The 12,225-nt window shown below is 37.3% G+C and overlaps 1 protein-coding gene across 1 annotated transcript in view; it reads right to left on the minus strand.

Moving 5' to 3' along the window:
• LOC124612669 (ADAM 17-like protease) overlaps positions 1-11,471 on the minus strand; it is a 135,748-nt gene extending 124,277 nt beyond the window's left edge. The window contains exons 1-3 of the mRNA XM_047140994.1: positions 11,303-11,471; positions 7,443-7,581; positions 6,915-7,015 (exon numbers count right to left, since the gene is read on the minus strand). Of these exons, the coding sequence (XP_046996950.1) occupies positions 6,915-7,015; positions 7,443-7,581; positions 11,303-11,393 (331 nt within the window). The 5' untranslated portion in view covers positions 11,394-11,471. The remainder of the gene's footprint in view (positions 1-6,914; positions 7,016-7,442; positions 7,582-11,302) is intronic.
• Positions 11,472-12,225: the final 754 nt, after the last annotated feature.

Here is a 12,225-nt window from a genome sequence, read left to right on the forward strand (position 1 = left end):
ACTTCAGCTGGAATGCATGTTGCACAGTAACTACAGATTCAGTCTTTGCTAACTGCAAAACTCAAAATGCTTCCTGTTCACTAGTCGCCATCTTTGCTACTACCGCTGTCTAGCGGATTGCGATAGAAACATTGCGTGCTGCGTATGTACAACTGAAATATTATAAAGCGTTAACCCCGATATTCATTTATAAACACCTTGTACTATGAAAAGGATAGTTGCTACTCACCATATGGCGGAGATGCTGAGTCACAGAAAGGCACAACAAAAAGACTGTCAAACAAAGCTTCTGATCCAACAGGCCTTCATCAGGATTTTCTGGATTTTCCATTTTTTATATGTAACATCTCCTCTTTTTCCCATGTTAATTCTGCATGAGTAAGCTGAAATAATGTAATCTCTTCTATGTAACTTATCTACCCCTGTGGTTATGTGGTGCTCAGGCAGGCATAGGGCATCTGTCTTATCAGAACTCTTCAAATTTTCTGAACAGACAAGAAGCTCTTCTGCGTTACTAATCAATCCCTTAATATTTACATGAGATAAGCTAACCTTACTTTCCTGTGCATTGTTAAGCACAGCATTTTAAGCATAAAGTATCATAACCATATTTCATGCATCTGTGTGTCCTTAATAACTGTTTCTCACAATCATGGCACATCCTTTTGCACTCCCATTGTTACATCATTCCCTTCTACCACAATGCTGATCTTGAAACAATAGGACTGGAACACTAACAAAATCCTGGAATGTTCCCTGTTGCCTGATTTAATTATATGCCATCGCAAATTATGCTATTCTGCAGCCATATTTTGCTGACGTGGTCATTATCATCAATGATTTCGTATAAATGACATTCCATCTAATTTACAATGAGAAGAATTAGTTCTTTCTCCAGATGATTCTCATATTGTAATCAGTCTAAAAACAACACAGCAACAGAAGAAATGATAAACAATCTTCTTAAAAGTATTACTGAGGGTGTTTTTGGAAATTGCCTCATTCTTAATTTCAAAAACACACAGTGTATTCATTTCTACACATATAGAGGTACCACACTAATGACAAATGAATCACATGGTGAGGAAACAATAATTAAAGTGGATATTTCAAAATTTTAGGTGTCTGTATTGATGAGAACTTGGAAAAATGAGAAATTGGAAAAAAAATTCTAAACTCTTAAAACAACTCAGTTCACCCACATTTTCACTTCAAATAACTACAAACCTTGAGGGGCGAAATCAGTAAGTTAACATATTTTGCATATTTTTATTCAATAATGCTTTACTGAATAATGTTCTGGGGTAACTCATCTTTAAATAATGTTCTGGGGTAACTCATCTTTAAGAAAGAAAGCGTTCGTTGCTCAGAAACATGCAGTAAGGACAATATGTGATATTCACCCATGATTGTCTTGTAGATATCTGTTTGAAGAGTTAGGCATTTGACCACTGTTTACAGTATAAAAAGAATAATAATATACATAATTACAATATCAGAAAGCAAAAAGAGACATTCATTAGTCTGCCACTTCATCTAACTGGGGTGAAATTACATTAGGTGTTCCACAGGGTTCAATCATGTGTCCCCTTCTGTTCTTGATATACGTGAACGACCTATTTGAAACAGGAAGCTGAACTGACACCGTTTGCTGATGATACAAGCATCATTCTTAATCCAATAAAAGAAAGACCAACTGAAAATGATACAAATAAGGTCTTTGGAAAAGTCATTAATTGGTTTTCTGCAAATAGGTTTCCTCTAAATTTTGAAAAAACACAGTATATCCAATTTTCTGCTGCAAAAAATACAGTTCCTACAATAAATATAACACATCAACAGAAGTCAGTAGACAGAGTAGAGCATACTAAGTTTTCGGGTGTACATATAGATGAGAATCTTAATTGGAAAATTCATATTTTGGATCTTCTAAAGCGACTAGGTTTAGCAACTTTTGCAATCAGAATAATTGCCAATTCTGAGGATATATAAATTAGGAAGCTAACATACTTTGCATACTTTCACTCTCTGATGTCATATGGAATAATATTTTGGGGTAACTCAACATTTAGACAAAAAATATTCACTGCTCAAAAGAAAGTGGTTAGAATAATGTGTGGGGTTCATAGTCACACATCTTGTAGGCATCTTTTTAAAAGATTGAGAATTCTTACAACAGCCTCACAGTACATTTACTCACTAATGAAATTTGTTCTCAACAAAATGGACCAGTTTAAAAACAACAGACATTCATTATTATAATACCAGAAAAAAGAAAGACTTACACTATCCTTTACTCAACCTATCTTTGGCACAGAATGGGGTAAAATATGCCGCTATAAAAATTTTCGACAAATTACCAGATGAAATAAAATGTCTCACAGACAGCAGTAATAGCTTCACAAATAAATTGAAATCATATCTCCTTGACAACTCCTTCTGTACCATAGATGAATCCTTGAATAGGAATAAATAAATCTATAAATACAGTATATGCATTTTGTGCCATTTAAGGGAAAGGGGTAAATAACAAAAATATTAATCTTGAAATCTGATCTTGTTTCATATGTGCATTTCTTGTGCACTTGACATGTTCCACCATACCACGTGACTGATCAATGGAACACGCAACTAACCAACCACATTGAGGTTGTCTTTAGCATAAAAAGTGGTGCACAATGCTGTCACCAAAAATTTTGGTTACTTACTTGATGACATAACATGTCTGACAGACTACAGAGCTGCATGTGAAAACAAAATGAAAAAGTTTCTTGCTGATAGCTCCTATTCTCTAGAACTTATATTTAAGATGGTGGGTAAGAATTATTAATTCACATCTGCATTTAAAGAAATTACAAAAAACTTGTATATGGTCAGCATTTGCATATTAATATAAAATGACTCATTCCACTTCAATATGATTAGTCACACAAATGAGCCATGGAATATAAAGTAACTCATTTTTTCCAACAGTTAAGAAATGAATGAATTCAAATGTGGCCTATGTCTTTTGGCAATGATTTGCATGAAGGGCATCCCAAAGAGGTAACCAAAGACAAAAACACTGAGAAAGTGCACAATAAGCTGTGGTGACAGTTGCATGAAAAAGCTGACCTCATAGGCTTATCAAGAGAAAGAGTGTGGTGTATTTTCTAGAAAGAGTTAATTATGAGGAATCTTTGTAGAAGCTGAGTGCAGTTTTGGTTGAATGCTAAAAAAAAAGCAAATGTGGAAAGAAATCCACCCAATGAGTGCAGATGTATTACTGGGGAGAAGGCATGGATCCACTTCTTCATGCTACATATAAAACAGCATCCAAGGCAATGGATGGAATCTGGTGTACTAGCAGCAAACTAGGTGAATTTGGTTACAACTGCCAAAGAGATTATGCCCAGTGTTTTCTAGCCTGCTCGATTATTCTCATCAACTGACTTGCAAATGGTGAAATGATAACTGGCAAACACTATGCAAATATTATTGACCAATTGAATGAAAAAATATGTTCCAGGTGTGCTGTTTGCTTTCTTTCTGGCTGGCAAATCCAAAGTGGGCATTTTATTATTTGTTTTGACTTCAATTCTGAGTACAACATTAAAGACCTGTTGAATTAAGATGCTGTAAAAATCCTGTAATTTATACTTTTGATGAAACCAAATTGCAAATGTTTACTCTACATAGCATGTCTCCTGTGTAGCTGGTTTCACAGTGCTTCCCCTTCCAAGTGCTCCATATACAAGCATGTCTGTTGTCTTGCCATCAATTTCTCACTGGGCAGCTTGAAAGACTCTTCTAGAGAAACTCTCATGAAGAGGGATCCTGTGTCAAAGCTGACAAGAAGATAAGAGCGTTGAATGTAACCTGAATGAGCAACTACGCAACTTCCAGTGAGTTAAGGATCTGGTCCTTCAAGTTCTTGACAAGACTACATGTTCAGATACGAATGTTACTGATGATGGGCCAAAGTGGTTTGTCTTCCTATGAAGGAATGAAGGTTGGTGGATACATAACTTCCTGGTAACCTCATTCAATACATTGGACGTTTGAAGAACTTTCAGTAGCTTCTCTTAGATATTCCTTGTTGGACCTTTCTTTAGTTTTCTATATTCAGAATAGGCTAGCAGGCATCTCACCATTTCCACAACGCTATACTTTGTCAACAATACAGTTGCTTTGCTGGTACGCATCTTCCCTCAGATGTCACACGGCCAAGTTTCCTTTTCTTGAGAAGCTGTTCCTTGGCAACTGTGCATGTGCAAAGACAGACCATGTTTCCTGCCTAAACTTCTCTGCCTTTAGAAGATTTAGGCATGTCCTTCTTGAGAAGTTTACTTTTGGCAGTTGTGTATGTGTGAGTAGAGACCACTTTTCCTGCCTGACCTTCTCGGGAATCACTGAAAATAGCTACATGGAAACCATATGGTTAATATTTAGGCAAGACATTGGTGATTTAGCCCCATGGAAAAACAAACAGACTTCCTTCATCTAAATTACATATATTGTAACATAATACTTGCGATATAAATAGAAACAAATGGCAAACAGCCATTTTTTGTTATGTTGGCCATGAAAAAAATGGGCTGCACAATAAGACACAATATTTACTACAAAATCACTCATGTGGATCAGTATCTGTAAAGTGGCAGTCACAACCATCCTGTGTATAGAAGAGGTATTCTCAAAATCCTAGTCTGCAGGGCTCGGAGCAGGTCATGACTTTCAGCTTAATAACCAGACTTGAACACTAGAAAACTGCTGGGCTTTGGATGAACAAGCCAGCTGGAGGCAGAGTGGTCATATCCATTCACCTTTATAGTATGATGACATTCTGTGGGCAATATTATTGGCCACAATGTGAAAAACACATTATGCCTGCCGATAAAAATTAAATCACTCATGGACAGGATAAAAAGAACTTTGGATTCTGCAGGTTTGGAGTGTTTATCCAATCCCTTCTGACCAGTCATACAAGGTGTGTGACAAAAGTGATGAGACTGACAACACTGTGAGTAATCTGACACCACTTTGTTCTACTTGCTTAAGGTGGTGTCTTCATCCCTTCCAGACTCTCAGTCCAGAGTTTCAGCTCCGTATAGCCCTCACATAATTTTTTAGAGTGCCAGTGAAGTTGTGTTTTTGTTGTGTGTTATGAAAATGGAACAGCAAAATTTAGAGGAATGTTAAGCCATCAAGTTTTGTATTAAACTTGGGGAGTCAGAGTGCGACCCTTGAAAAGTTGAAACAGGCTTTTAGGAAAAATTCTTTATCAAGAGCACAATTTTTTCGCTGGGACAAATCTTTTTTGAAGGCTGACAAAACAATGAAGATGAACCTCACTCAGGTATACCATCAACTTCAAAAACTGACAAAAATGTCAAACGTGTGCATGCTTCTGTGAGATCAGACTGACATTTAATAGTAAGGACAATGGGTGACTTGTTAAACTTATACCATACATCAAATTTTGACCGAAGATTTGCACTCTGCAGATAAGTGGATGCTATATCATGACAACGCCCCATGTCACACGGCCACTTCCATCACACAATTTTTGATCTCCAAAGACATTCATGTTGTTCCACAGTCCCTCTAGTTACCTGATTAGAGTCCTTGTGACATTTTTCTTTTTCTGAAACTGAAAAATGTCTTAAAAGGATACAGTTTTAAGACTTTAGAGAACATTCAAAAGAATGTGCCTAACATGTTAAAAGCCCTACCAGTTGCAGCTTTTCAGCCCTGTCACCAAAACTGGGAATAACAACTCTGCCCAAGTACAGTTGCTGAAGGAACTACTTTGAAGGGGACAGTACTATTGTTTGAAAGACAAAAATTAATGAATGAATAAATAAAAACTTTGTAGATAAAAATCAGTTTCATTAATTTTCTCAAACACCTGTATGCCAGCCAAATATTCAGAACTATGCAACAACCACACAAATCAGAAGTTGCAAAACATTGCTTGGCAGCTGAATTTTGACCAAATGATGGTGCGTACTCAGATTTTTTACTTCTGGGAGTCACTACAAAAGAATCCATTAATGTTAAAACTTCACAAGACATTGTTACTCAGAGTGTCATCGGAAGAATCGTATGACCTTACACACCATCTGCTCAAAAGCCAGCAGGCCTCGACCTGATTATGAAAGTGATAAAGTGGCACAATAGGGTACATCTATGACTGCTGGCAGTACAAGGACAGTGACAGTAAGCCTAGTGTGACACCAGGCTCCAAGCCTATAACAACAGATGACTTGTGCTATTAAGGAAATAGTGGATGCCAGCAGTTATAAAAGAGCACTCCAGCCTCGTGGCATCAGTGTGCCTGATGACAATTTGGACTGTTGCTGAAATACTATCCATATGTGGCCATTTGCTCAAAACTTTTTTTGCTCATAATACACCATGTGAAACTTAAGAGTCACTAAGTATATTAATTTTGTTACCCTTGGTCATTGTTTCTGCTGTGTTACCATTTTGGTTTGATCTGTCACACTTAACATCAACAGCTTCCAAAAAATATATGGCAATAACAAAACGGCATACTTACTTTAAAAAAATCTAACATTATCATCACAACTGCATTTGGAGAAGAATAGAGATAACAGGGTTTAAAAGTACGTCAATTAAAAAAAAAAAGAAAGAGAAGTAACAAGTATTATATTTTATTATCTCAACACCCAACATCAGAAATTGTCAAGTGTGACCGCCAACACATTAACGACAAAAAATTTGGTCAACATTCATCTGGATAGAATAACAAACCACAACATAAAACTTTGGCATGCACCACCAATAATCAAATATTTTTCTATGCATGGGAGATGTGATACTGCTGGATCATACTGCTAGCACGCTTGCTTGATATTTAGAGTTATTTAGCTCAAAGACATGCTAGGAAAATATGGATGTTAACTCACCAACAAAAACAGGTTTTTCTGTTCCTTCACTGTCAACTGAATATGCCTTAAATTTGGAGTGAAGAATATCCTTCCTCGGACTCAGTATCAGACGGAAATCTCTAAAACAAAAAGAGGCAAATGTCTAGCCCAATGTAACAACTATATGTGAGCACCTCATGAACATTCATTTCCATAATTATCTTTTCCTGTAAATACCCTTTATCAAATGTGATTAAATCTGCAGCTTTCCTCATCTTCTACACACACACACACACACACACACACACACACACACACACAAAAGTAAGTTCTTTCTATTACCTTGCACACTCACACGAAAAACTTTCAAGACATGATTTACACTTGAGCTCATCAGACGTAAAGCACATTACCATACAGAAACAGTTTGCTTTCTGAACATACAACTATACCTGAAAATAATGAACAAGAATGCAGACCAGCAAAATATACTCTGTTTAAAATCTTAATCAACATGAAAATCAGTGACCTGATACTTATTACTGTAATTAAATAACTGGATACTACCTTCCCAGAGTGCTGAATGACACCTCTTTTATTTTATTGAATGGATGTGGGCTTGGATTTGTTCCTCTTTTCACAATTGTGTGCTTGAAATGTGAAGTGTGAAGGGTCTCAAAGTGCCTCAGGTTTTTGTAAATAGAACCTGGAAAAGAAATATTTATAATCAGTTTTATAGATTCACTAATTTTAATATAAGCAGCAACATCTGGGCCTAAGCAAATGCATTAATAGGAAGTTACAAACAAAGGAGCAACTTTTGATGTACTCGAATCCTGTTTCCCTAAGCAACTTGAGGTAAATGGCAGGATGCTTTCTACTGTAAGATCATAACTAACAGCTTGACTCATTCTTGTCAAACAAGGAGTGTAAGTATGTAAATGACTATATATATAACTCACTTTTCTTGTTCAAAGCTCTGTAAATATAATCCATGAATGATTAAGAACGCCGGCCAGTGTGGCAGTGTGGTTCTAGGCACTTCAGTCTGGAACCGTGTGACCGCTACGGTTGCAGGTTCGAATCCTGCCTCAGGCATGGATGTGTGTGATGTCCTTAGGTTAGTTAGGTTTAAATAGTTCTAAGTTCTAGGGGACTGATGACCACAGATGTTAAGTCCCACAGTGCTCAGAGCCATTTGAACCTTTTTTTATTTTATTAAGAACTATAACATTTATAACAATGACAACAACAACTACCACCACCACATACACACACGCACACATGCCAACCCCCCCCCCCCCCCCCCCCCCCCACACACACACACACACACACAACACACACACACACACACACACACACACACACACACACACACACACACACACGCATCAGTCCAGATGACTTTCTTGTATCCGATGAATGTTTAGTGACAGTGTTCTCTCACCTCTACTAATTTCAGTGTCTTGTTGTGAGCAGTGAGCAGAGGTCTCATGTGTGGGTTGCTGGTTCTTCAGCCCACACTGAGGAGATGTTTTTGAACCGAATGCTTGTTCGCCAGTTGTTACTGTTTAACACAGAAGTGGAGAGCTGTTTACCGCAGTGTGACCACTTTATCAGCTGTTGTAATACATGAAGACTGCTGACAACACAGTTACACACTGCAGTGCACTCTGAGGGCACTAGTTTCTTCCAAATATGTTGTTCACCATAGATCCTTGACATAGGAGCACATGACAACCACAATAGTGTGAATTGAACCTAACAGTACAAAATGTTGGCTGTGGCCTGTCATATAATGATGTGAAATGCAAACTCACATATGCACAAACAGAAAAAGAAAGGAGCATTAATTTGTTTTGCATCTGCATTATGTTTTGGAATGTAAAATGTGATGACAGTATGACCTTTAAGATAGCTTCAATTTTAAGTGAGGTTGCACAATGACAGCTTGGTTGTGAACTGGTCAAGTAGTACTGAAGCTTTAATTAAGCTCAGTTGCTACACAAAATTGCAGGTGGAGTAGTCTATGAACTGGGCATCAACCATCTGACCATGAGCAAAAGTGCTAACATTGTTTGTTTTGCTCATGTGGCATTTGTCTGTAATGCTAACAGCCAATATAAGGTCTGACAACATCTTAGCCTTATAACATACTAAGGATTCTCCAACAGAAAGAGGTTCCTACTCAATGGTCTGAAGATGACCACAGTAGTGGTCGAAACCGGTCACCTTGTTAAATAAATCGTGATCAAGACTGTTTTTAATACTAATTATTAGTACCTTTACTCCCCAAACCAACCAACCAAAGGACCATTTACATGGGACCACTGGGCTAAACTAAAAAAGGCAGAAGGAAACACACACTCAAACTAGGAAAACAAGCAAACACATCATTATCAAGTCCAGTTACACATTCCGCATGTCCTATGGAATATGATACTACATATAAAATGTAATGCATTCTATTGCACAACGCTGTTTATTTACAGGTATCCACATATACACACAGTGTGAATCATATTATACTCCTAGATAAATTGAAGTTTTATGGGGTTGATGGTATAGCCAACCAATGGATCATGTCATATCTAACCAAAAGAACGCAGAAAATCGTACCTAGTAGTAATTCAACCAACAGAATCCAGGGACATAATTCTGACTGGAGATAAATCACACACAGGTTTATCTGAGGCTCAATCTTAGGCCCACTACTGTTTCTCATACACGCCTATGTAAAAGATCTACCATCTAATGTAAAACAAACAGAATTAGTTCTTTTTGCAGGTGACACCAGTATTGTAACCACTCCCAGTATACATACAGAAATGGAAGAAATGGTGAACAATGTTCTCAAAAGTAACATTGACTGGTTTTGTGCGAATGGTCTTACCCTGAAGTCAAAAAGACACATGACATCCACTTATGATTAGATTATGCTCCTCTAGGGGTACTGTATCAGTGATGAGTGTAACACATGGTGATGAAATAATACACAAGGTGGAAACTTCAAAATTCTTGTGTGTCCATATTGATGAGAATTTAAATTGGAAAAAGCACATTTTGGAAATCCAAAAACAACTTAGTTCAGCAACATTTGTGTCTTAGAATCTTAACACATTGGGAGGGGGGGGGGAGGGGTGAGTGAGAGGCAGGGAGAGAAATCAGTAAGTTGACATATTTTGCTTATTTTCATTCAGTAATGTCATATGGAATAATGTTCTGGGGTAATTCATCTTTAAGAAAGAGGGTCTTCATGCCCAAAAAAGTGCTGAAAGAATAACGTGTGGTGCTCACCCGTGATCATCTTGTAGAAATCTGTTTAAGGAGTTGGGCATTCTTGCTATTGCTTCACAGTATATTTATTCCCTAATGAAGTTTGTAAATAAACCACTACAGTTCAAAAGGAACAATGAGGTACATAATTACAATACCAGAAGAAAAAATGACACTCTTTACTCAACATTAAGGCTGTCTTCAGCACAGAAAGGGGTGCACAAAGCTGCAACAAAAATTTCTGACCACTTACCTAGTGATACAAAATGTCTAACAGACAGCAAAGTAAAATTTTAAAATAAATTTAAAAACTTTCTCCTGGCCAACTCTTCCTATTCCATAGAAAATTGCTCTGTTTGTAATGTGTTAAAGGTGATGGGTAGGAATTGCTAACTCAATCCGTATATCTTGTTTTCATTTCGGGAAAAATAATTATATGGTGATGTTTAGAGTACAAATAGATGTAGAAATTAATTTGCAATATGAATGTAAAAAGAGTCGTTCCACGTCATGACGAATTAACGTGCAAATTGATCCATGGAACATGAAAGTAACTAACTTATTAACTATGTAGCTAAACTACCAACGGATGTACTGCTCATGTCGGTTCAAGAAATAATTAAATCAACACATTTTAAACGGCAATTTAAGCACATGTGATACGTACAACAGACTACAAAATCAAATGTTATTTGGGTAACATACAATACTGGTTTGCAAAAATACAGCCTCAGTGAAATGTGAATACTACTAATTTTCTTTCACCCAGGGGAGCTCTGGAGGAATACTCATTCAGTTATTCTAAGGCAAACTGGAACTCTACATACGTAATGAAAATGTAACTGCAGTTACTGTCCCGTCATGCGGTAATGAGTGTAGTATGAATAGTGTACTATGTTGAAAGATAATGAACATCCTTTTGGTGTTATGCTAACATAACTATTATCATTGTAAAATTTTCTGGGAATAATTAAATATTATGATCGTATAATTTCACTTGGGATTGCACTGTCGCATATACTACCATATAATAGCGGTAATATAAAATTCATTTCCATGCATTACCGCCTTGAGCACAAGAAACTTGTTAAAACTCCTGTCATAATATTGACTGTCGAGAATTGTTCCATTTACAAGCTTGTTTTGCTTACCGTCGGCGTCGTTCAGTAGCTGACAAAAGAGAAACAATAACATAACTTTTCTGTGCCCCACCCAGCAAATAGTGTACGACCTGCTCCACATTGTCCCAGGTGTCACTCAATTTGTTTACATCTCGCTTGCGACGCTTGGTTTCAGCGTCGTCTGTCATACGAGTTTGTCAAGCACTGTGAACTTCAGTAGCAAGTAAACTTTCGTAATTCCTTGTAAGTTCTTTGACGTTCGATCAGCTTCTAGTAAATCGACTTCCGCAAGTTTCCACAACTTCCAAATGTAGTTAGCGCAAGGTTGGATTTGATTAGTACTTGTTCCATAGATCATGAATACGACACTTCGTAATGATGTGGAACGTGTCACGTTAATAAAAGGTGTCTATACAAGATATTACATTAGACAAAATATACATGACACTCCTCAATTTTTTTTCTGTGGAGGTTGGGAAATTACCCACTTACTATATCCAAAAATTCATCTAATGAGTAGAAGGAGTTGCTATTAAGAAATTCTTTTAATTTCCTTTTAAATGCTATATGGCTATTTGTCAGACTTTTGAAGCTATTAGTTAAGTGACGCCCGCATCTCGTGGTCGTGCGGTAGCGTTCTCGCTTCCCACGCCCGGGTTCCCGGGTTCGATTCCCGGCGGGGTCAGGGATTTTCTCTGCCTCGTGATGGCTGGGTGTTGTGTGCTGTCCTTAGGTTAGTTAGGTTTAAGTAGTTCTAAGTTCTAGGGGACTTATGACCACAGCAGTTGAGTCCCATAGTGCTCAGAGCCATTTGAACCATTAGTTAAGTGACCAAAGACTTTTGTGGCAGCATAATTTACCCCCTTCTGAGCCAAAGTTAGATTTAACCTTGAGTAGTGAAGATCATCCTTTCTCCTAGCGTTGTAGCCATATACACTGCTATTACTTTTGAA

This window comes from Schistocerca americana, chromosome 4 (assembly GCF_021461395.2).
Source record: "Schistocerca americana isolate TAMUIC-IGC-003095 chromosome 4, iqSchAmer2.1, whole genome shotgun sequence".
NCBI classification, from domain to species: domain Eukaryota; kingdom Metazoa; phylum Arthropoda; class Insecta; order Orthoptera; family Acrididae; genus Schistocerca; species Schistocerca americana.